The sequence below is a fragment of the Rhipicephalus microplus genome, chromosome X (assembly GCF_043290135.1).
Source record: "Rhipicephalus microplus isolate Deutch F79 chromosome X, USDA_Rmic, whole genome shotgun sequence".
Classification (NCBI taxonomy): domain Eukaryota; kingdom Metazoa; phylum Arthropoda; class Arachnida; order Ixodida; family Ixodidae; genus Rhipicephalus; species Rhipicephalus microplus.
Window position 1 is genome coordinate 468,665,947 of NC_134710.1, and position 27,007 is coordinate 468,692,953.

Consider the following 27,007-nt stretch of genomic DNA (forward strand, 5'->3'; position numbering starts at 1 on the left):
GTGCAATAGTTCAAGGGTGATTCACGGTTACCTGATTTGTAGACTGGATTGACCTTGCTATTTTTCCACTCGTCTGGAAAGGCGCCTGATGACAACGATTGTGAGAACAGCAGGGTTAGGTACATGGAAGATATGCACTTAGTGTTTTTAATAACTTCATTGTGACTTCATTAACCACGGCTGATGAGGAAAATTTGTGTTTGTCAATCAGTGCAGATATTCCGACTGGTGAAAAATTTACACCAGGCATTGAAGGCAATAGAGGAACAGAATATGCAGGGAGAAACATGGGTGGTTCGATTAAGAAAACAGATGCAAAACCGGATTTAAACAGATTGGCACAATCTATGCCGGATAAAACTTCACAGTCTTTAGAAATTGGGATACGAGGATGAATTGGGGTTGATGACGTGCCAGAATTTTCTGAGGTTGCTATTAAGCATGCGACGTAGATCTGAATGAAAAAAATGAATATTTGTGTTGTTGAATAGTGATCAAGTAGGAAGTAGGTGCGTTCAGTTACGTAATACTTATCCCAGGAGTTGGGATTTGACCGAAGTTTAGCTGAGCAAAACAACCGTTTCTTTTTGTTTTCGTGTTTTCTTAACGTGTTGGTGAACCATGGTTGGTTGCGATTTGGCCGGGGTATGGCTGATGGTATATATTGCGTATCAAGATTAGACAGCTTGTTTTGGAAAAGCGACCAGTTTTGTTTCAGCGAGCGATTTTCAAAGCCCGATACAAATGAGTCATAGAATGCTTCTAATTCGCTATTTATTGCAACGTTGTCTCCTTTACCATATAAGCGGATTGTTTTGTGATCAGTATAATGTTTTACATGTGGAAAAGAAAAAAAACTGCATGAATTATTTTATGATCGCTTATTTCGCGTAGATAGCTAATTGAGGACATGCTGTCGAGATGGGTGGTTAGTATCAAGTCAGGAATATTTGCTGTATCTTAAGCCAGGCGTGTGGGCTCCCTTATTATCTGTGTAAGGTTACAATTTATGGAAATGTCGAAGAATTCTTTAACTCCAGTATTACTGCTACCCGAGCTAGAATAATTATTCCAGTCGACTTGTGGGTAGTTGAAGACTCCAAAGAGCAAGATGCATGCGTTTGTAAATTTTTTCGTTAGAAAGGCCAAGATATGGTTCAGCTCTCCTGAGAAGTCAGCATTACTGTTGGGGACACCGTAGCAAACACCGATTAGTATTAGCTGTGGGTTAGCTCAGCAGATCAGCCACAAAATTTCAAGGTTTGTAGTCACGCGGATAGCGGAACACTTCAACTCTTTTTTTTTTCAGCGATTAGAACACCAACGCATCGGGCCCCCCGCCTATCTCTATAAAGAACATTGTAGTTCGAGAGTTCATTCATAACTTACTTGCCATCAATTTCATGAGTAAGCCACGTTTCGGTTTAATCTCACTTTCAGATGTAGTTACGCGGTGAGCTACCTGTTCATGTTTGGCAGCAAAGCTTCTAACATTTATGAAGATAACTGAGATTGAAAAAGACTATTGTTAATATCTCGGGTTTTATGTCACTCAACCAGAGGCACGTCTTAGCGCAGGACCACGGAAACTTTCACCGCTTGGTGTTTTTCAACCCAGACTGACATCACACAGTACACGGGCCTCGGGCATTTCACTTCTATCGAAATGCCTCCACCGCGGCTGGAATGAAACACGTGAGTCTGGCGTCAACAGCCGTAACCACAATACCACCGAGACGGACGTTTGTTGTTGTTGTATAAACTGTTTTCGTACGAGTTACTCTTTGTGGTAAGGCACAAAACGGGGATATTTGGTATAAACCTATTTTCAAAGTTTCAATGTGGTATCCAACATGGCCGAGGACGATTGAAAGGCAGGATCCGTGATTGTACAGCTTCACTTCGCTTCTTGAATTGTTTTGACTGACACTGCGTGTACACTGCGCACGGTGGTGCCCCAACTTTTTGTTTTCAAGCGTATTCATTGCATATACGCTTTGCGAGTGCCACTTGTGTTCGCACTACTGTATGAGAGTGCGACTTACAATAATAGTTAATGAATTATTCACTTATTACCAATGTTTGCTAAAAATTGAATACTGAATGTGTGTGAATGATTGAACAACAATAATTGCCTAATTATTAACTCACGACGAAAGGGTAATCTTAAAATACGGAAAGAGGGAAGAATTAATGAATGAATAAATTTGATTTCGAGTCAGGCAAAAAATGTTTTAACTGTACACATACACACATGGGCTTCAGACCAGCACAGAAGTCGTGCCTAAACCACAGAAAGGAATACAAAAAATGAACCATTAATGACTATTTATTGGTTCTGATGCTTGACTGCTGACCCGATTGTCACGTGATCTAAATTCGGCTGCAGCGGCTCCATGTCAATGGAGGCAAAACATAGAGTAGCATCGTTTACTATGTTACTCTATTTGTTAAAATGCCAGAAACCCGAGTATATACACTAAGGCACAAGTTCAATAACTGATGTTTAAAATTCTCGCAGCTCTTTATAAAATACGACGTCTATGGCAGTCCCGTCATGGTTTTGGAACCTAAAATTTCTCAAATTATCATTATTAGAAAAAAAGATACCATCTGCAAAGAAAGACACATGATATCTTTCAAGACACAATTCACATCCCGAAAAATAGCCAAAGCAAAAATTAAAGGCAAATACATGACCAACCAAGAGCGACCAGGAATGTTTACGAAGTAAAATGTAAGATTCGTGCCCACGTGAAGAACATAGTTGAAGCACAGCGCAGCAGATATCAGTGTGTGTCCGTATCTTACACAGCTTTGATGCCGCCACAAGCTTTGCTTGCGCGTCCATTCGGAATGTTGGCTCGGAACTTGCGCTGCAAATAGTTGCCGTGATTATCGGATGCCACTGGCCACGTTTGATTTTTGATAATAATGATATGTGGGGTTTGACGTCCCAAAACCACCATATGATTATGAGAGACGCCGTAGTGGAGGGCTCCAGAAATTTCGACCACCTGGGGTTCTTTAACGTGCACCCAAATCTGAGCACACGGGTCTGCGAAATTTCCGCCTTCATCGGAAATGCAGCCGCCGCAGCCGGGATCCAATCCCGCGACCTGGATGTCAGCAGCCGAGTACCTTAGCCACTAGACTACCGCGGTGAAGCCCCGTTTGATTTCTACTGCCGAAAGAAGGCTTCATTTCGGGTCTCTTGGAAAATGATACTGCGTCCAGCGTTTCGGTAACAATTGGTTCTCTGCGGTACGCAACACTCGTCCACAGTGATGGTAGAGAGTGCTTTAACTGGAAGGAAACGAGCAGTGGCCTAACAACACGCACAAGTGACCGGGCGCAGGAGTTAAGACGGCGGCGACGCTGCTGCCAAGGCCGAGGACGCGGTGCCTGCCCTTGCAAAAGTTGACACCACTCTTTAGCGGGGGCGCACACACCGAGGCACCCTTTTCCCGCGTTTACGCGAAGGATCTCGTAAGCGTCGCGTAAGATCGATTCACATGGTATGTAAAATTGATTGATTTGTGGGGTTTAACGTCCCAAAACCACCATTTGATTATGAGAGACGCCGTAGTGGAGGGCTCCGGAAATTTTGACCACCTGGGATTTTTTAACGTGCACCCAAATCTGATGGTATGTAAAATCTACCAAACATTTTTGCAGTCATTGTGAAGCTCATCTCATCTTGAACTCGACTAAAGCGGATGAGTGGGGCAGGGAGGTCAAATCTGTTTTTTAGAAGAAACAGAGACTATATTCCTCAAGAAATGCAGACGATTCGTAGTTGGAATATTTGCAGTATGAATCTTGTCTGGGCAACGATGACAACATTTGTAAACAACTTTTCGGTAAGTGCATGCCTGGTATCATTGAGCTTTTGTGCGAGCACTTGTCTGCTATATGGCGTGGAACTGCAAGTTTTCTTCCTCTGTGACTTAACAAGATCTGTGAATGTTAGCGGGCAGGAGATACCCTGTCACGCGCAAGCCAAAATGGACAAGCTTCTAGGGCGAGTGTTTTGCTGTGCTAGCTTGATGGCCACACATATATATGTGTATACAGTAAGTAGATTTGTACAAAAATGTACTCACAACCAAAATGGCACCATCAGGAGCGCGGAAAGGCCAGTGGCCAGCTGCAAGTAGCCCCAGTGGCGGATGTTGTACGCCAGCAATGGCAACAGCAGCAGGGGAATGGTGTAGCCAATGCCGAAACCCACGTTCATCATCATCCGGTACTGTGGTGGCATTATCTCCATCACTACAAAGGGTACGCAAAAAATACAAAATGAATATTTCTTTGCAATGCCGTCTAGTTTACGAGAAAACTTCAAAGAAGTGTTTCTCTTCTGCTGAAGTAAGCATGTTCGTCTACTGCAGCTTTACTTCGCACGACCGAAAATAGAGCTGGTTGTGAGAATGGATTATAAGAGATGGTAAGGGGCAAACAAGAAAAAAGAGCTGTTGGTTAAAAGGCTGGACTGCAGTGGAAAAGAAAGTAGACATAGCATATACCGGCATAAGCAAGCATGGAGCGCCATCTTCCAATGCGGCACACGCGGGATTTACGGTTTGAGACCACTTTTCAAGCATTTTGTTTTTTTTCCGTGTAATATAGTAAAAGTGTGGCTAACTCGTGCACCTCTACTATTATCACTTATAGCTCTGATTGGTTAGTGATATGTAACAGTAAAATGTACGAAGGAGTGAACAACAAAAAATATATATACAAGTAAAATAGAAAACCCGTTCTATATCAAGTACCGCATCAGATAGGAGCAGAAGGCCTATACAAACATCACTTCTAATGTGTGTAACAATTAAGCACGAACTTTTGTCTATTTACCTGTTAAGTTCAAATATTATAAAAGTCAACGGCTATGAAAAATAGCCTAAAATGAATTGTTACGATGCTCTTGACAAAAACTAACATCTTTAGGATATCTGCTCATAATTATATCCCCTAAATATCTAAACAGCAGTATGAGTGACGCGTAGTTGTAATAGTAAAGCGGAGAGCTTATTTTGGCAGCATCCTATAGAAATTAAGCAGACTGTAAATATCGCAGTAAGCAGACTGGAAAAAGCAATATAGAGGCGTATGTAATTGAAAGATGTGAAAGAAGTAGAGGGATGAAGGCACTTGTATGGATGTAGTGTCAACTGTTTTATTAAATATAGCAGGGAAAAGGTAGGTGTGGGTATGTTGTACTATAGTGTGGTACGCCACCATATATTCTGTTCGGTATGAGGTGTTACAGTAGCTAGAAACCTATTCGCATAGAAGTATATCTTATCGCATATAAGTTAAATGTACATCCACAATATCATTCATGCTGCTGATGTGCATCCATGCTGCTGATGTGTTTTTTCAGGCTTCATAAGGAAGCATCGGGTAAGAGTAACTCTGATAACGACACCAAAGTGGCACCACGCCACACGCACTGGTATATGCCCCAAAGGATAGGACGGGTCGCGTGACTGGCGCGATCGAAAAGACGAAAAAATCTACAAAGTATACAGGTAAACTTGGTATAGACGTTCGCGCGCTTGCTTTTTTGAGACTGTCAGAGCGCCACACCGCGTAACTCGACTCCGACAACGGGAAATCGCAGCCCTTCTCGCCTGCCCTCCCTTGAGAACTCCAGCGGAACGATAAAAGAATGTCACAGCTTTTAGCTTTATACGGATGGCTTGGGGGTAGCAGTATGACTTTCGGAAGCAGAGTTCAACCAATATTTATCGTATTCTGTCGAACGCTGAAGTACATGACCAGCATGTTGTTGGCAATGGTCTTGTTTAGACGGTCGGTGAGACCATTGGTCTGTGGTTTTTAGGCAGTGGTCTGGTGATGGCGTGTGTGGCCTTAGTGTGGCTGCACCTCAAGATCACCTGAGTTAGTTACACTGTGAAGGCCGTACCTCTGACGGTAATGAGGCCCTACTGGGGTGCCGTAAGACAGGACTGTGTCGTCAACGAAGAATTTGGCTGCCCCAGTGGCGCTGCCTTTGGGCAGGGCCCTCGGTTCAGCGTAGCAGTTGAGCCAGTCGGATCCAGATTGCTTTGGTAATGGCCATACTAATGTAAATATTTGTTTATACACACCACCGAAACATTGAAAGTAAAAGTGACATGACAAGTTGTGAGAGCAGAGGTAAGGTTAAAAGTGAAATGTCTTTTTGAAACTGGCGTTCACTCATCTGAAAAAAAAGTAAAGAGGAAAATCGCCTATTGGTACAAGAATTAAAAAAACGCTTGGTTTGCACGTTCCGCGCAGGCCTAGCGGTTTTCGTCACAGCGAACGCTTGAAGAGCTGCCTTTCAGAGCCTTTTTGGTAGCTGCTCCGAGCACACTTTCAGGGTGCCCACTACACCATAAATCGTCATATATTTTGTGTTTTAGTAGGCAGTGACTATGCCATCCTTCCTGCTAACGACAGCGAGGTACCTGCTACACATTTCCAAGCAGTCCTGTGCTGATTTTTTATGCTTTGACTGACGACGATGAATAATTATGCTGGAAGCTTTTGTAATGGTTTGAAGCATTCGATGACCCACTCGTTACGTCATTCGAATTGTGTGACACCTGGAAACACCTCCTCTATACAGTGTTTCCTGTCCACGCATTGTACTTTTTTCAACTGTGCGAGAAGATGAAGACACGAGAAAGAAGACATTCTGAACAGCACCTGCAATCTTGGTGTTCTGAATGTTCTCTTGGGTCTTGGTCTCCTAGGATAGTTTAATATACTTTATCAGCAATGAACCAACTAGCCTTTCAGAAGGTATTACTGAATGACTCTTATTACATTATAACCAAGAGGAGTTATTGCGTAGCCGTGTGTGTCACCATGTAACCATGTCTCTATTGCACCTATAATAAGAATGATAGGTATAGGTCTGAGATAGAGTTCTAGTTCAAGACTCGCCCAAAACACAAGGAATCATTCCACATTCCGACGCTGCCACACATCTTTCCGACTGAATCGACCCTTTCGTTCGACTTAACTCGCCGAGAAGATTCTTATCGAGTGTTACTTAAGTATAATAAGAGACAAACAGCCAATGTGCTTGAAGTTAGCAGCAATAAATGGAAGTACATACGAAGGGAAACGGTAGTGGCCTGACACCCAGCGACGCCCGTCGAGACGATGAACCGGCCGGCGTTGTACCAGCCAATGGCCGGTGCGAGCGATGACAGCGACCCGAACAAGGTGATGATTAGCACACACAAGAAGAACGTTGGCCGGCGGCCCAGGCTGAAAAAAAAGGTGCGCCGAGTTGATGGTCCCTATGAAAGCCTGCACCCTTGTCCTGATTCCTTAAGTTCTTCGAATAAAATTTAAAAGACAACATGCAATGTACATCCTATTATAACCCTACCCCTGGCTGCATTATTCTTTTAAATTATGAAGACTATTTTCGGCGGGTGTAGCAGCGATGGCGTAGTGGGAGAGCATCCGCCTCGCGTGCGAGTGGTCCGTGGTTCAAATCTCGGCACCGCGCAGTGCCCAACCAGATTTTGAAAAATCCGCGTGGTGACGGAACTGCATTAAGAAGCCTGGCGTGTGGCTTCACCGGTAACCACCACCGGAAAGGCACTCCCTCACCAGACAAGAATTGGCCACCCTGATGCAGTATTTGGCCGCTACCTCTCACATGCACACGTGCAGTATTTGGACACTACCTCTCACATACATACGTCCATTAACTCACGGCCCTCAGTCCCCAGCTGTGGCGAAGCAGCTGGCCACGGTGGCGGTCAGATCTGCAACGCAGCAGAGGGTGCTAAGAATCTCTGAGTCCGGACAGGCCGCTATTGGAACTTGAACTTGGCAACTTTTAATACTAGAACCTTATCTAGTGAAGCAAGTCTTGCTGTACTATTTTAAAAGCTATAGGGTGTTAAATGGGATGTAATAGGGCTCAGTGAGGTTAGGAGGACAGATGAGGCCTATGCAGTGCTACAGAATGGGCACATTCTTTGCTATCGTGGGCTGGCTGGCAGAAGAGAACTAGGCGTGGGGTTCCTTATCCACAAAAATATAGCTGGTAACACCTAATAATACTATAGCATTAATGAAAGCGTGGTAGGTATCGTAAATGAACTCAATAAGATATACAAAATGAAAGTGGTACAGCCTTACGCGCCTACATTCAGCCATGATGACGCGTCAGTTGAAAGCTTCTATGCAGACGTAGAATCGGTAATGAGTAAGGTAAAAACACGGTACACTATACTCATAGGAGACTTCAATGCAAAGGCAGGAAAGAAGCAGGCTGGAGACTAGGCAGTAGAAGATTATGGCATCGGTACTGGAAATGCAAGAGGGGAGCCACTTGTAGAATTCTCAGAAGGCAATTATTTACGGATTTTGAATACTTTCTACCAAAAACGAGGGAAGCGTATGTGGACATGGAGGAGAAGACGACGATGTTCTGAAGCACTGCCTGTGTTAGATCAGTTCATAATTTTTCGCTATTTTTCCCAGTCTAACAGTTTTTATTACTTGTTCGTGCTTTGTACTCACACCGTGACGACCTGGAGGTCCCCGCCCACCTAGAAAAGCACGTCAAACGGACTTCTAGACGGTCTGTGCGTTACCCACCACGGCATGGAACATCGCCGCCAGATGCACTCGATGCCGCATATATGGCAGCGGCGGCAACTACTACTCCAGGAGCCTCTGTAGAAGAAACTGCAGACTATGGCCCTGCGAACAAGAGACTAGGGACGAACAAGACGGCTCCGATTATTCAAATGAAAATGCAGAGGATATGGACCAGGCATCCTACACAGTTGTATCCTACAAGAAAAAAGGGGAACTGGTTGTCTTCAGGCCTAGCACGGATGGAAGAAGCTTGGGGAAAGTCAACCCTAACACTGTTGCATCAGCCGTTCTAACGTCGTCTCAGGAGAAAGTTCTTAAACATCGCCTCAACAAAGACGGAAGCCTGATGGTCACACTGTCGACCCTGCCGGCCACCAACCGTCTACTAACGGTGACGGAATTAGCAGGGGTACCCATGGAAGCCCGGGTCCTAAATTTTTACACAGCGAACTGTGGGAAAATACAAGATGTCCCTCTGAGTTACTCAAATGAATACTTACAAGACTGTCTACGTGATCAGGGCGTCGTGTCGGCAAAAAAACTCACCACCTACACACGCGAAGATGGCGGCAAGGTGAAAGAGGTATGTCATCGATCCGTTATTGTGCAATTCACCAAGGATTCACCACTACCTAAATGAGTTACGCTTGGGTTCTGTAGCTACACGGTGGCCGAGTACATCGGGGCTGCTACTCAGTGTTATAAATGCCAGAGGCATGGTCATATATCAAGACATTGCAATGGCCGGGTGCTCTGCAAAGTCTGTGCTGGTCTTCATTCACACAAAGAGTGTACCTCAAGAGCACAACCTAATTGTGGTAACTGCGGTGGTCCCCACCCTGCTTCGTATGGAGGGTGCATTAAAAAAAAAGGCTGCTAGACTTGCACGCTCGTCGGAGCAAGCACAAGGGAAACCACCAAGGCGCAATGAACTACTGCCTAATCCAAAAGTTATATTCACGAATATGAGAGACTTCTCTCAGGAAAGATTATCACAAAGACGAAAGGCACCTGGTGACACGTACGCTGATGTGACGAAAAAGAAACGTGGGAAACCGACTGGCATATCGAATCTTTCAAAACCACCACAAAGCGTCTCACAAGATTCATCGGTTGAGTACAGCCGTCACCAGTCTCAGCCACCGCAACACGACAGGGGGACCTGCGAAGGACAACAACACGGAAACACAGACGAAGATTTTTCAAGCATACTGATTCCGATGCTGTTCGCAGCTCTCAATGCCCTTGTCCGCGCAAATCCTTCGTCAAGAAATATCCCAGAGATATAAGCAATTACTATAGAACCATTGGTGTCGACGTCTTACGCTCCGCAGGAGCGTTCTCCCTCGCAGTAGTGATCATGGCTCCCCCAACGACATCTTCACCTTAACTGACCATTCACAGAATCTTCCGCACATGCACCATATTCCAGTGGAACGCTCACGGCCTTCGCTCGAAGCTCTCAGACTTCCGGTGACTGGTGCGAGAATACCGATTCCCATACATCGTCATTTCTGAATCGCGCGTCGACGCAAATTTTAAAATGAAAGAATAATATTTTCATCACTTAAAGGGACCTGAAGGTATCATCAGATTATTCATCGGCGTTCTTAAAGACATTCAAGCCTCCACGATAGACATCCCGCCCCACAGCGACAACGGATATGCGTGTGCCTTAACAATAATAGGTAAACAGGAATACACTTTCATCGGCGTATGCCTGGAGCCAGACAGGCCTTTCGACGCTCAGGGGCATGAAAACTTGACTTCAAGGACACCTTCCCCACACATCATTTGTAGAGACTTCAAAGCCCACAATGATATGTGGGGTAGCTCACACACTTGTTCTCGAAGAGCTAGCTTGCACAGCTGCTCTCAAAATACTCAATCGAACCTCTAAATGACGGCAGCATCAACTACCTACGAGGCACCACGACTACCAGCAGCATCGGCGTGACCTTCGTAACAAGTGCAGTCGCTCGCAACTTTGACTGGTGCAAAGACTTTGAAACGCGTGGGAGTGATCACTACCCAACCATGATATCAGCTGCTGATGCAAATATGGCATCAAGAAGAACCGTCATGAGATCCACAGATTGGAATGCGTACAAAAACACAGTAGCAAAGGGGATCACTGCCGCTGCAAAGGATGATGAATTACTCTCTACGATGGCTTATTGCTTAAAGAATGCACACACGTTTCCACTAAAAACAACAAATTTCCGTCAAATGATGAGGAGCTTGAAAGACTGTGTACTATTCGCAGGCGAGCTGAACGGAAAGTTCTGTGCACAAAGAGTTTAGAAGACCTTCAATTCTGCCGACGGACACAGTGTCATATTCGGTGCTACCTGGATAAACGTAGCTGGCAAAAATGGTGTGACTTTTGCTCAATATTAGTTGTTAGCCAACCTGTGTCGAAAATCTGGCGGGTGTTTAGAGGCATGCGCACGCCACTCCAGCAGATTCACCCTTTGGCTGCACTTTCTTTGAACAAACAAGAATTCCTCAAAGAGCTCTCAGAAGGATATTGCGCACTACTATTAACAAATTCAACGCTTTGGACCTCATCTGCAGGTAACCAGCCTAACAACTCACGGGCGGCAGTGCCAGCGCTAGCCATACCTTTTACAATTGAGAAACTGAACACCGCTATTGGTGAGTTAAACAGGCGCACATCCCCTGGCCATGACGAAGTAACCCATGAAGCCATTGCAAAGCTACCCCATGCGTCCCACCTACGGCTCCTAGAATATTATAATTCCTCGTGGATGTCTGGAGTGGTCCCCGTTGAGTGGAAGCTGGCGAAGATAGTGCCCATTTTGAAACCTTGTAAGCAGCCAACAAGCTACAACTATTTCCGGCCTGTCGCCCTACTGAGTTGCGTTGGCAGACTCATGGAGCAAATAATGAACAAACGATTGACATGGTTCCTAGAAAGCCGCAACGAATTTCCGCAAGAAATGAACGGGTTCCGCCAAGGCAGGTTGGCTATCAACAATGTCATCGCACTTGTCTCTTCTCTTGAAAAGGACATCTCCGCAGGTGGAATCCCGACAGCCATATTCCTTCACATCAAGGCAGCTTTCGACTCAGTCTTTCACCGTGCCATTCTCGCAACCATGGAAAATTTTCGCCTAGGAGGGAATCTATACAAATGTATTGAGAACTATATAAAAGAGAAGAAAATATATATGAGCACTCCAAGTGGTGCCACACAGTTCTATACAGTGTAGAAGGGTGTACCCCAGGCTGCCGTACTCAGCCCGCTACTTTTCAACCTTACCCTGACACACATAACGAAGCCACTTCCTCAAGGAGTACACATCACGATTTACGCTGATGACATCTGTATCTGGAGCGCTTTAAGATCACGTTACATCACCAAACAGTGACTTTAAAAAGAATTAAAGAACATCTTCACTTATCTAGCGCCCCAAGGAATGCACCTTTCACCGTAAAAGAGCACAGTCATTGCGTTCACGAGAAAGAAAATGAGCAAGTGTGCACTACTCCTCGGCGGACGGCTGCTGACCTATGTACGGTCCCAAAGATTTTTGGGATTCATCATCGATAGAAATCTTTCCTGGTTTCCTCAGGTGAAGAAACTTCGAACTAGAATAGTAGCAGCAACTCCACTCTTCAATTTCACGGCTGGAACACGATGGGGATGTAGATGTCGCTCAATGATAGTGCTTCAGAAAGCATACATTGAAGGAACATTGCGCTATTGTGTACCGGTGCTTCCCCGATTATCCCCAGTAAACAAGAAAATTTCGGAAGCCGCACGCAACAGCTGCCTACGAATATGTCTAAGGCTCCCGAAGAGCTCTTCAGCATTGGGAAGTCTAGCGGAAGCAGGATGTCTCCCACTGGATGCCATCTTTATCCAAGAAACCATGCGTACTCATCTTCGACATTACTGACCCAAAGATCGCGGGATTGAATCCCGGCTGTGATGGCTGCATTACCGATGGAGGCGGAAATGTTGTAGGCCCCTGTGCTCAGATTCGGATGCACGTTAAAGAACCCCAGGTGGTCAAAATATCTGGAATCCTCCACTACGGCGTCTCTCATATTCATATGGTGGTTTTGGGACGTTGAACCCCACATATCAATCAATCAATAAATCAATGAATCAATCAATTAATCAATCGTCTGCGACATGTATTACAAGGTAAAAAGCATTTCCTGTACCGAGTTCACCTAACCCACAGCAATTCTTCGTTCAGCCAAGCTGTGCGACTGCGTCAACTCTCTCATGTTAATCAGCCACAAAAATTCACGCCAGAAACATTTCCTCCCTGGACACTTTCGCCTCTAACTATAAAAAAGTTGTACCTGGCATCAATGGGCAAAGGGACGAATGTCACAGGCTGCGCTAATGCAGACTACGCTCCTCTTCTTAGCCGAGAACTATGCTCAGCACTCGCATATTTATACCGACACCTCAACCACTCAGAAGACTTCCGCTTATGAACTTGATATTCCTTCTACAAGACAAATGCTATCCTGTCGACTGCAACGGAAGACATCCTCGACAGCAGCAGAACTTCATGGCATCAAAGAAGCTGTCCTCTACATCTTGCGCCTAACGCCAGACCGATGGGTAATTTTCACCGACTCCAAGGGAGCACTACAAATATTGCTCAACCTCCTAACGAAAATGAATTATCACCCCGTTTCATTCGACATAGCACATCTACATCACCTGGCTGTTACCGCAGGGAACCCTATCATATTTCAGTGGATACGGGCTCATTGTGACATTTCCACAGACGAAAAAGCAGATGAAGCCGCATGCAAAGGTCTTCGACCCCACAATTATAAGGGAACCTATTTCCCTAAATTAGATGCAGCGCAGATGGCCAAAAACTTGTGATAGAAGAAAATAAGAGACGCTGGAACCTTCCGACACATCATTATGGCTTCCTTCACTCAATCGCCCCCTATCTGCGAACAAGACTCTCATTCAAAATTCCTCGCCATATGGAAACGCTATACCATCATCTACGTCTAAACAGCACCTATGTTAACAGCCTATGGTACCTCTTCGGCCAGTCAGCGAGTCTGTATTGCAACAACTGTGACTCCATCAAAACTGTGGAACATATATTGTTTGAGTGTAGAGCGTATGCTGAAGAGCGTACCTTTTATGAACATTGCATGCACTCTATAACCAAGAGAACTTTCTCCCTTGACTGTGCATTGGGATCTTTAGCCTGCCCCACTTTACAGAGGTGTGCTATGAAACCTTTGTTTGCATACTTGGACAGCATCGGTCAGCTAGACAAGTGGTAGCTTGACACCACGAAAAAACTATTGACGTGCGTCCTCATTCAATGGTCAAAGAGGTGGCCTTTTTCCATATTTGTTTTACTTTATTATGTATATTTACATTTTGTCTTTTCTCTCTTTCTATCTCTTCCTATTCGTACTTTCAATCCCCAATCCTCTTCCCTACGCAGAGTTGCAAGTCAGCGAATTTTATATGCCGGCTAAATTCTATGCATTTCAATAAAAAGTTCCCTCTCTCTCCTAATGGTGAAAATAAGAACAAAATATACTTTATACTGAGTGCACACCCAGACATTGTGAAGAATGTGGAAGTGCTTGGCAAAATAATATGCAGTGACTATAGAATGGTACGGTCTCAAACTCGCCTAGACTTGAAGAATGAACGACAGAAACTGATACGCAAGAAGCCAATCAATGAGTTAGCACTGAATGGTAAAGTACAGGGATTCAGAGTCTCGCTTCAGAACAGGTACTCGGCTCTTATTGAGGAAACCAGCCTTAGCGTTGACGCAATGAATGATCATCTGATGAGTATCAACACGGAGTGGGCAGTGGAAGTTGCAGGTAAGGTACTTAGACAAGACACAGGTAAGCTGTCCCGGGAGACGAAGAACCTAATTAAGAAATGTCAAAGCATACAAGCCTCAGATGTAACCGACAAAATTGATTGTCAGAGCTTACGCAGTTGTTTAATAGGCGTAAGGTATCCGATGTAAGAAGGTATAACATAAAGAAAATTGAACACGTTTTGAAAAGGCGAAGAAGCGTCAAAGCAGTGAAGAGGAAACTTGGGATAGGCAAAAACCAGATGCATGCACTAACGGACAAGGAAGGCAAAGTAACTGCCAGTATGGAGAGGATAGTTGGAATAGCGGAGAAGTTATACAGAAATTTGTACAGTAGCCGGCACAACCACGACATCATATAAGAACTAGTAGTATCCCAGATGTCATCCCACCAGTAAGAATAGAACAAGTCAGAAAAGCTTTGGAGAGAATGCAAAGAGGCAAAGCTGTTGATAAGGGCCAGGTAACATCAGACCTGCAGGAAAACGGAGGACCGATTGTGCTTGAAAAACTAGCCACCCTGTTTAAGAAGTGTCTTCTGAGAGGAAGAGTACAAGAATCTTGGAAGCAGGCTAACATCATCTTAATACACAAGAAAAGGGATGACAAGGACTTGAAGAATCCGATAAGCTTACTCTCCGTCGTGTATAAGCTATTTACGAAGGTAATTGCTAACAGAATTAAGACAAAATTAGAATTCAATCAACCAAAGGAACAAGCAGGATTTCGACCAGGCTACTCAACAATCGTCCACATTCATCCTATACTTCAGGTAATATAAAAATGATCAGAATACAACCAACCACTATACATATAGCCATCATAGATTAGGAGCAGGCGTTTGATTCAGTAGAAATATCAGCAGTCATTCAGGCACTGTGGAATCAGGGCGTCGACGAAGCATATATAAACATCCTGGATGAAATCTACAGAAAATGAACTGCGACCATAGTGTAGGGCAGGGGGATACAATCTCGCCAATGCTATTTACCGCGTGCTTACAGGAGGTTTTCAGAAACCTAGAGTGGGAAGAGTTAGAGATAAGAGGTAATGAAGAGTACCTTAATAATCTGCGCTTTGGGGATGACATTGCACTGCTGAGTAACTCAGGGAACGAATCGCAACTCATGACTATGGAGTCATACAAGGAGAGCAGAAAGGCAGGTCTTAAAAATAATCCACAGAAAGCGAAAGTAATGTACAACAACCTCGGAAGAGAGCAGCGCTTCGAGATAGGTAATAGCGCACTTAAACTTGTGAAAGGCTACGTCTATTTAGGACTGGTAATAACCATGGAGCCGAACCACGAAATCGAAGTAACTAGAAGAATAACAATGGGGTGGAGCACATTTGGCAAGCACTCTCAAATCATGACTGGTAAAGTGCAGCTATTCCTCAAGAGGAAGGTATACAACAGCTGCATCTTGCCGGTACTTACCTACGGAGAAGAAACCTGGAGACTTACACAGAGGGTTCAGCTTAAATTGAGGATGATGCAGCGAAAGATGGAAAGGAAAATAATAGGTGTAACCTTAAGAGCTAAGAAGAGAACAGAGTGGATTAGGAAACAAACCGGGATTAAGGATATCATAGTTGAAATGAAGAAGAGGAAATGGACCTGGGCCGGACATGTAGCGCGTAGGTAGGATGACCGCTGGTCATCAAGGGTAACTACTTGATTTCCAGAGAAGGCAAGCGGGTTCGGCGGAGACAGAAGGTTAGGTGGGCAGATGAGATTAAAAAGTCTGCGGGTATAAAGTGGCAGCAGCAAGCACGGGACCGAGTTCACTGGCGAAACATGCGAGAGACCTATGTCCTGCAGTAGACATAGCCAGGCTAATGATGATGATAATGATGATGATGATTTTCGGTGGTTGTATGATTGAAGTTTAGAGTGAAGGTTAAAAATTTTTTGTTAAATATGAACTTACCTAAGAAACGGTACCTTAAAAATATTCGCAAAAACTGCCTCTCAGCTAAAGCAAAGTGCCCGCCGTTTTGTTGGATTGCGGGTCATCTTACCGGTCAGACATCTCGCCGAATGACAGTACGCCAACGAGGCCTCCCGCCATGACCACACTCTGCGTGACCGATCGGTGATAACCTCGGCCACAGACCAGGTCCCACTGAAATTGACGGCATAAGTATGTCAACATGCTCAGATATTTCTGGCTGAGAAACATTTCAGTGTATAGGCACATTCCAAAAATAGGAAAATTCTCACGCACTGGAGATCTTACGTCGCTATAGGAATCTAACCCGGGTCGATGTTGCTACACCAAGAAAACCAAAGGTGTTGTTTTCGGTGGGACACAACCTAATGTAGTCATGAAATATTCAAGCGAAAGAAACTATATGGGACAATACTTGAAGTTTGAACTACGGTGAGGCAGCTGTGAAATGAACTGCACGAGAAAACACTTTTGCGCCCGGTGCTTTTTCAAATAGTACAAAGAAACACTGCCACTAAGGTGCGCAAGCAGACATGCCACATGGTATTCCCTTCGCTGTCAACCATAGGAAGCATTAAAACACCAACTGTTAACAAATGGCAAGTTATCAACTGTCTAATGAGACGTTTGGCGATCTATATACTCATTTCTCGTCATACAAATTTTTTGTCCAACTGCGTAGCTTTACAAAGTAATTATAGTCTTCTCTAATGAGGCAATTAGGAAGCACTTAAGAATACTGCGGCTTGCTCTACGTAATAGTCAACAAGAGGCACTCAGTCACATCGTCATAAAGTGCGCCGAGACATACAGTGAAAGCTGCTATGAGATCCCAACAGCAGGCGACTTCGATGGTGTCATTGTCCACCATGCCACCATTGTCCATACAACTGCTATCGCACACAATAAAAGAGTATCCACTATCGACCGGGATTGACCCCTGGTCGTGTCAGTCAAGCATTGTGCAATCGAGAAAAGACCGGGCTCAGGCGTTGTGTCCGCAATGAATCAAGTAAACAGAGTCGCAATATAGTGTGGTAAAATAATAAAATAACATTAAGTGTCACAAAACGTGGATTGCGCAATGCGTGGCTGGTTTGAAGCTTTCCGGTGTTTACAAAAAGGCTAAGCCGTATATATTTATCGTCATCAGCCACAGTCTCAAGAGATCATCCATAATGGTTTAAAAATTTGTCATCTTCATCATAATGAATACTGCTCCTTTTGCAGGGCAAGGGCCTCTCCGATGTTCCGCCAATCAACTTGGTGCTGCGTGTACTACGGCCATGATATACCCGCTAACTTCTGAATCCCATCTGCTCACCCATCTTCCTACCTCCCTCTCACGCGTTTGCCTTCTCTTGGAATCCAGTCGGTTACTTTTAATGACCTGCGGTTACCTTGCCTAAGCGTTGCATGTCCCGCCAGGGACCATTCCTTCTTGTGTTTAACTAAGATGTCCTTTACACTTGCTTCTTTTAGTGACCCACTCAGCTTTCTCGCTGTCTCTTAAGGTTTTACCCATCAATTTTTTTCCGTTGACTGCTACGTCATCCTCAACTTAGGTTGAAGCCTCTTCGTAAGCATCCAGATGTCTGCTTCATAGGTAAGTACCGGGAACACTCAGCAGTTATTTGCATTTCTCTTGAGGGATTGCGGTAAACTACGCTTCATGAATTAAGAATGTCTGCCGAATGTGCTTCACCCAAATTCTAATTCGTCCAGCTGATTCAGCCTTAAGGTTCGACTCCGTCTTTGCTACCAGTCCTAAGGACATTATCCTTTACAACTTCCAGCATCTCGCCTCTTATTGCAAAGCCCTGCTTTCTGCCGAGACTGTTGCACATTACTGCAGTTCTGTGCATATTAGTTTTCACACCTGCCGTCCTACTTTCCTTCTGCAATCAAGTAATCATGAGCTGTCAATCGTGGCCTCAATTTACTCAATGCAATGACACGACGTTCATGAAAACCGGCAGATAACGAAACCAAGGAAAGTGTAAGGAATGTTAATTGTGCAGTTTAAAATGTATAGCAGTGATTGTGACACAGGTGGGATGAAAGCACAGTGTACAAAACTTTCCGCCGGGAGAGACCAAGCTTTCGACCTTCGGAATAAACGCCCTATGCTTTTACCAATATAGCCACGGCGGCAGTCGTCCCCTCGTACACTTTGTGGGGTACTTGGGAGGTTTAGTTCGGTACTCAACACAGCAGTGATTGTGGTATAGAAGCTCCCTTCCCCGCAGACTAGCGAACTATCGCACACTAGGTAATTCGATACTTCACAATATTACGATGTTTATTGAGTAGTGGGTAAATTGCAACTGCAATTTTAGTCGATGTCAAGAGACTTTAAAATGGGCTCTAAAAAAGACTGCTCCTGCAGCTGTCGCTGTGACGGTGTATTTAAACAGTGGCGTTGGATATACTCCGTAGTACATGACAAAAAACTATCATCATAACGAACGCAATAAGCCTGCTGAAACGCGCTTCCTTTCCGTCTTCTTCATCTTCTGCATCACTGACAGGACACGTCCTTGGATTCCTCCCACGTTGAATGCAATAACTTGGATGAGCGAGAGCACGGGTACAGAGAGAGAGCGATAGAAAGAGAAATATACAAGTAGGGATAAAGCAAGGGAGGAGAGACTGAAGACAGCATAAATAAAAAATCACAGCATATGCGCCGAATAAATGATGATGAGTGGGGCGAAGCGTCCGGCAATCCACCCAAGCTTCCGTCTGTGCGTCCTTCTGTATGTGCGTCCTTCTGTATATTGTCTTCCCATGCTTGTTTGTCCGTCCGTCTGTCCATCTAGTGAACACTTCAAGTACCGCCGTGTCGCTACCCTTTATCATATATTTATCATATACATGTACCACCATTCAGCGGACAATTCACAAGGACTATACAAGAGTATGTACCACATTTCTGCTCTCAGCACTTTGTTAACACCGAGAAAGTGATAACGACGCCGTGCTACGTTTTTCGTAACAAGGGGACATGCGGATATGTGCCACCGGTTTGCGCGTATGTGCCACAGGTTACGCATTACGACAACGGGAGACGCACAAGCCACGCCATAAGGAGCTTTGCCCCTGAAAAAGATAAAAAAGAGAAAGAGAGAACAAAAGTAGTATATATATATATATATATATATATATATATATATATATATATATATATATATATATATATATATATATATATATATATATATATACATAGAGAGAGAGACAGAGAGAGAGAGAGAAACAGCTAGAAAAATTATAGCAAAAATAGTGAGAAAAAAGAGAGGAAAGGCAGAAAACAGAAACAGAGGAAGAACGAATGAGAAAGTCAAAGAAAATGTCACAGCTTTGCCGCAAAGGCGAAGCAATGAACGTGATAACAACAAATTGAAAGGTCACGTGCAGAATGGAAAGCAGAACGTAACCTGCCCCACGTTTCTCACGCACAAAGGACGCACGAAACGTAGTGCGGACGCATGCGAATAAGCGTCTCATTTGTTACTACGCTGTGCCTGAAAAGCGCGGGCTTTTCACAAATGGAGACTGGAATTATTGCAGTGACCTTTGTGCACCCGGTAACTACAGCATAATCATTCCGAGTAAAACCCGAGGCTAGCGAAGACCTATGATTCTCCCCTCCTCGCCACCGCAAGATAAAGGCGCGCGAGTGAGCGTCGCTCCCCTTCTCTAGGCCGGGCAAAGTACACGTAGAAGATTAGAGCGGGTGCCGCTGCGCGATGTGGCGACGCGCGCTCATTGTGCCATCCTGCTGGTAATGCTGAAAACACCATTCCCCCGAGATGCTGGTGAGCAGCGGTAAGTGGTAGATATAAATAGCTTGCCGTTTAAGCGCTGGAGGACGTGCTCCGGGGTGGCTCAGTGGTTAACGCCTCTCTTGCATAACGCAGAGGTCCCGCGTCATTGGATTCCGCGAGTCGGAGTGTTTTTTTGTTTTTTCCTTTCTCGCATTTTCTTGTAAGTAGATACGTATACATATACTGAGAGTGACGGTGACGCGGGCGGCAAAATCCAGCCGATAAAGTCCATATATTTGCTATCATAATAAAACAAGAAAGGCCATGCATATTCGTTGTTCCTTCAGGCGTGGCAACAGTAGTCCGAAGCAGTCGTTTTTTTTTTCTCCTGTAGGAATGTACCTGCCAAGCTTTCTGTGCAGAAAGATTCCACATACTGAAGAAATGAAATTGACCTTCGCGGAGAAAGCAGCTTTAGTACCATCAGTGTTGAAAATGTGACAGCCATTTTTTAGTAAATTTAGAATTCTTGTCAAACTCATGTAGCAAGAACTCATGTAGCCGGGTATCGGAGCGAAACCATATGGCGAAACGATCTTCGCACCCTCAGATAAACACGGTGAGTGACGCCGTGTGGGTGTCGTGCGTGGTGAATGACGCGTTGTTGTTGCTATCGAAGTCATTTGGCAGAGAGAATTCCTCATATTACTTTAGGCGGTGATGTAAAAAAAAGCATGTTGACGTCGAGGATTTTTCACTGGACGTACATGGTTGTCAACGCACTGAGAGTGACAGTGACGGTGAACGATAAGCTGCTAGCACACAAGCAGAGAGTTGCACTTCACGTCCCGTCGTGCGACGCGCGATAATGTTTTTCCCACTCTTAAGCCACTTTGTATTTATTGTATAATATCATTCAGAGAGCTTAAAATAAACGCATAATTTTTCTTGTGCATTGCATATATCCCAATCACAGTGTATATTACAAAGTGCCGCATGTCGCCAAGACGATCGAGCTCGACCAGTGAAGCGAAATGGTTAGAGTAATGAATTATGCAGCTATGAATACAGTCCACGCTAACCTCTCCTGCACTTCACCGGTGCCGTTTGAACGACGTTGTTGTTTGACAAATGTTCGCAATTTTGACGTTGCGAAAAGCGTACTGAAACTTGCGACATCCGAGCGCAGGGACTCGCACACTGTTAGAGTCTGATAATGGCTGGGACACAAGTGCTACTTAATAGGAAGGTAAATGCTTGTTTTCCGTTGAAGAAGCCGCTGCATGATGCTTACAGTGCAAGTAATGACGACGGCGAAATATCTTTGCAAACCATCGCTACGTTTAACATTCGGTCCTTTGCAGCTGCGACGGCGCGCTACTCGCTAGTGGCCTACTACCACGGCAAATTCGTCAGACAGGCTCGGCACTATGATCTCGGAGAGCCGTTCAGTTCATACGTGAATTCTAGTTCACGCAGTTTTCTGTACCACGCGCAGAATTACGCAAAGCATCCTTGAAACATGGTCGATCAGCTGACACCAGCACCCTTTGCACTGCGGCAAGAAATGAGGTAGTGACCATTCAGCAGTTCCTATCGGTTGAGAAAGTACTTTGGTTTGAAATGCATTTATTCGGCGATCAAGAGTTCATCTGATGAAAGTGGCACGGGGAGCACGTCCGTGCGTCCTATGTTTCTTAAGCGAATTCACGGGTTGATCATCCTTCCGCAGCCAACTTGAATGGCACGGCACGCCACCTCTAGGCCGTGGGCATTGCGAATAAACGGCGGGAAATTCCGACGGTGCGCAAGCTCGCCGCAAACTTGAATGAAGGTGACTCACTGCCGTCCGTGTCCGCGACACCAATTTACAGGATGCTGCTCAAGGTTGGCTTCCGCTTTAAGAAGCGTTACCGAAATTCTCTCCTGATTGAGGCCACTCACATCATCCAGTGGCGACGCAAGTACTTGCGCCAAATCAAGGAGGTTCGACGCCAGGGATGACCCACTTGCTTCCCTGATGTAACCACTGTGAGCCATGCAGGGTCGTAGCCAGAAATTTTTTTTTTTTTTGGGGGGGGGGGGTACACGCATCAGCTTTTCTCTGTGGCGTCATTATCGGTGGTATTTTGAAAATATTGTGTACATGTATATCAAAGTCATGAGACTCCCCCCCCCCCTTCCCTCAATCCCCATGCGTATAAATGCTTGTGAAGAGAGTAAGCAAAAGTAAAGTATTATCAGTAAAACATAAATAAAACATAAATTAAACGACCGGTACAGTGATCGTTTTAAGCAACGGCCTCTCGTCGCACCAGTAAATGGACTAGTCTTCGAAAACGCATCACTGTGACGACCCGCCCAATCGAAGAAGACATCGTTAATTGTTAATCTTTGTTAAGTGTAGATGACTTAGTCCTCGTCGGGTCGAAGTGCGTTTCACAAGTCAAGGATGGCTCCACTTACAACGTGAAATGAGAATGACTGCATGCCTATGGGAATGATTTTTATGTTGAGCTCCATATGTCAAGCAGCCCTGCCACAGTGATAACTTTTAGTCAACATTTTTTAGTTTACTGCGACCATCCATGCATGCTTACGATGCGCAATAAGTATTTTTTTTTGTAAATTCTGCTGCAGGTTTGCAACATGATTTCACACGCGTTATTTTTCAGGTAGACTTTCTCGCAACCATGGTTGACATTACAGTTGCCCTGTGACTTTTGATATCAATGAAGTACTCTAATGGCAGAGGTTTTATCGTACAATCTGCGAAGGCAAGGTAATCATTGTTTAGAAATGTTCACTACACTCAATCAAAATGCACTTGGGAGCGCACAATACCTACTCAGATTGAAATAAGCTATTCGCTTCGTATATGCGTAAGAAAACTTAAATATGCGCAAAAACACGTAATGTCTTCGTTTTTTTAGTAGCTTTCACCGCTCTGTTTCCTGAAACAATAGCGTTGCAGAAAGGTGTATTCCGTTGTTTCCAAGCGAAAAGCCGTCGTTTCTTTTTACGTTAAAAGATTCAAAACCATACAGAATATTTCATTGCGCAGCATGGATAAGTCATGTATACACCGTTCTAACTAACTAGTTCGTGCATTCATGTTTGCATTACGCCATTGCGAACGGAAGCAGCCTCGTACCACGCAAAATCTCCAGTGATAGGTTCACTACTGATGAAGGAAAGAACTCCGGTCTTCTTCAGAGCATAGTGCACCATAATCAACTTCTCAGAACGCGTGAACTCCAACGATAACTGCCAGCGCATGCAACACAAGTTTACTTACGCTGTATTGTGCACCATCCGTGCCTGTCGGTTGTCTTTTTCAGCTATTCTGATGCGAGGCACTGGAACTTCACTGCTCGCATCAACACCTTCGCGTTCATTGACGTCTTTTGGTATGGCATCACAATGCGACAGAACCCACCTGCCTTTTGTAAGGGCGCAATAACGAACGCGAGACCGTTCGCGCGCAAGTAAAATACAGGGGCGCGTTCGACCTTACCGGCACCTGACGTGAAGCGGAGTAAATGTATACCGTCGATTCTTTCCGCCAGGGCAAAACGATAGCCAGTGTTTATGGTGGAATATTACCAGCCGACATGTATCGTCGGTATTGATATGCTACGCGTGGAGTCATCGTCACGACACGGAGCTTTTTTTTAAAGACTGTACTCTTCCTTGGGGCACTCAAACACAAAAATTTCACTCGGTCTGTTTGTCTGTTTGTGACCCGACTCAGCCACCGGCGAAAATTTAAGCCCTTGCTTCAACTCCCTGCCATCTTGGTCTGGTGGCTGCGTTCATACATGCAAACATTGTCGATATAAAACGGAAGTATTACGCATATCTGAGCCGCAACATAATACGTATCCGGTGGCGTGTTCCTTTACTAGAAAATGCATAGATGCGGAATAAAATACCTGAGCGTTTCTTAAGCTGCGCTGACAATGGGACTAAAAAGTGAGTGTTTCTTACACTTTGCTAAGGTGACACAGTGCTGCCGCCTACCAGTGACTCTGCGTTCTACCCAAGCGTTTGTTCCCCGACATTACTGCCAAATGGCGTCCATACCTCACGTAGCGCCCACAGACAAAAGGTAAGCTGGCGTCTTTCGATGACGTTTGCAGCTAAGCACACAGATACCTGGCCAATTTTTTTTAGTTCGCGTTGAATAGATCACAGTTGGCTTAAAGAGCTCTGCTGGCAATTGATTGACTGATAAGTGGGGTTTGACGTCCCGAAACCACCATATGATTATGCGAGACGCCGTAGTGGAGGGTTCCGGAAGTTTAGACCACCTGGGGTTCTTTAACGTGCACCCAAATCTGAGTACACGGGTCTACAACATTTCCGCCTCCATCGTAAATGCAGCCGCCACAGCCGGGATTTGATCCCGCGACCTGCGGGTCAGCAGCCGAGTACCTTAGCCACTAGACCACCATGGCGGGGCTCTCTGCTGCCGATAAAGTTACAAAGAGATCAGTGCCATCCGTCGCGAAAAACATTAAAGAACGAAGGAAATACTGCAGTCTTTCTGCGAGATCACTTACGCTTATACAACAAGAAAAACCACTGCGCCTCAGCGCCATTTGGCGCATATAAGCGCAAGTAAAGTGCGTGGTTTCATGCCCGGGCACGGAGTGTATGCAGTTTCATTGAAATAAAAGTAGTGCCGGGGCTTGAGTGGCTAGCTATTCTGAGCCTTCGAGAGCAAAATTTGTGCTGGTCAATGTAAGCAACTCGTTTTTGCAATGTGAGGCACGGATGATTATGATAGTGTGAAAAAACGAAAAAGAAAGCTGTGCTTACTTTTCCGTAAAGAATAAATACGTACGAAATACCTTCTCAGTTAGTTTTTTTTTAGCTTTTCGATAATCTTCATAGCTTGTTGGATAGGAATTGTTTATATTGTTTAGCATAACATCCTTTAGATCCTTTTATTCGTGGGCGCCACAATATTGCCTAACATGTGATGCCGTGTCTGGTCTCGCAACCCGCTGGCTTGTGCGAAGATCCGCATTTGCATGGCAAGATCACGTACGACTGTAGTTCCTGTTGGTTTCTTTTTCGTACTAGCGTGCTGAATGCCGTATCAAGTGATGCCATATAGGCATGAATAAGTCTATATGACGTCCGGAAAAGGCTTGATGTGTAAAGGGTCAGCGATGTCAATATACAACAGCAGGAAGATGTCACGAGTGTATCATATATGAAGACCAACATTTTCGGCATAGTTTTTATGTTTGAAAAAAAAAACGCGTAAATAGGGACAAACAAGTGCTGGCATGCTTCGGGGATGCAACAATATTTTTTCTTGGGCGGTAATTTTTCAGCTGTTTTTTCCACTCGTGGTTTATTTATAATGTCGCACCAACTACCGCTGTGCATTCAGCCATGCGGGAGCAAGCGCGCAGTCTCGGTTTCGTGGCGAGCACGGCATTGTTGTATATTGCCACATTCTTTCCACAAGTTTTGTTATCGCCCCGTTACACTGTACGTAATTCTCAGCCCAAACCATGACTGCAGTGTTCGCGAAATGGGTGTAATATTAACGAAATGATCTACTAGAGTCCCAAAGCTTCTCTAACCCTGCAGACGTGGTTTGCGGTGAGAATTATCTACAGTGTAAGGGGTTGATTTGATTGATATGTAGGGTAACGTCCCAAAACTACCATATGATTATAAAAGACGTCGTAGTGGAGGGCTCCGGAAATTTCGACCAGCTGGGGTTGTTTAACGTGCACCCAAATCTGAGCACATGGGCCTACGGCATTTCCGCCTCCATCGGAAATGCAGCCACCGCTAGTGTAGCAGGGCGATAACAAGACTTGAGCAAAGAACGTGGCAATACCTTGCTTCTAAAGAGTGACCTCTTAATACTCACTGGTTTATTGCCCTCAAGTGTGGACAGAGTTATAGCTGTTTACATGGCAGCTATCTGCTCACGCATAAAAATGATTTTGATGTTGAAATGCCTGCGCGCTACTTTTGATTTCTTTAGAGTCGCAATATTCAATTGCCCCTGGGCAGCAATGGGGTGAAGATGGTTCGAGAGTGTCTTTTTTTTATATGTTATATAAGAAGATGTCGGCGCACAATTACGGTGCCGGGTACTCCTTAGCCCTTGAGTGAAACTTGAACACGTATCTTAAAGTAAAACATACAAAGCCGTGCATGGAAAATAGAACACTCGGGTACAGATTTGCAAAGACACACTTATACACACATATCACTACAAAATGATAAGAAAATGTTCGAAAGTCAGGGCATGAACTCTCTGATAATGTCCCTCGTTAATATTCAGTCCAAGCAGCACAAAACAGCAGAGCACACGTCTGGTCCTTATGAAGATGTATTCGCTCGTGTGCACATAATAGTCGACACGTCATTCACTTCAGTACACACATAGGATGAATGTCATATGAAAATGCGCATAAGTAGACGGTTTATACAAATGAAAGTTCGTTACTTCTTAGTACTTGTCAGCGATTCCGCTGTCTTGTAAGAAACGTGTTAATGCTTTTAAAGCGTGTGACTGTAAAACTCCTGTTGGCCACGGGCCCAGAAGTTTTTTCATGCTAAACGGTCTGCGGTCTAATGCCAACAGTTCCGATTTAGGACGGCGTCTCGGCATGTCATGATGTGGACAGTCTACGAGAAGGTGACCTACATCTTCATCCATAAATCCACATTCGCATTCGAGAGTTTCAGCTCTGCCGATTCTGTGCAAAAAATGTTTTGTGTATGCGGTGCCTAGCCTCAATCGGTGAATTAGAGTTTA

General features: G+C 44.7%; 1 protein-coding gene across 7 annotated transcripts in view; it reads right to left on the reverse strand.

Moving 5' to 3' along the window:
* Positions 1–27,007, reverse strand: part of LOC119160822 (organic cation transporter protein) — a 314,044-nt gene that overhangs the window by 241,315 nt on the left and 45,722 nt on the right. For all 7 annotated transcript variants that reach the window (XM_037413072.2, XM_075880783.1, XM_075880781.1 and 4 more), the window contains 3 exons: positions 16,512–16,615; positions 7,118–7,272; positions 4,107–4,275 (listed from right to left, as the gene is read on the reverse strand). In XM_037413072.2, coding sequence (XP_037268969.1) covers positions 4,107–4,275; positions 7,118–7,272; positions 16,512–16,615 — 428 coding nt within the window. The remainder of the gene's footprint in view (positions 1–4,106; positions 4,276–7,117; positions 7,273–16,511; positions 16,616–27,007) is intronic.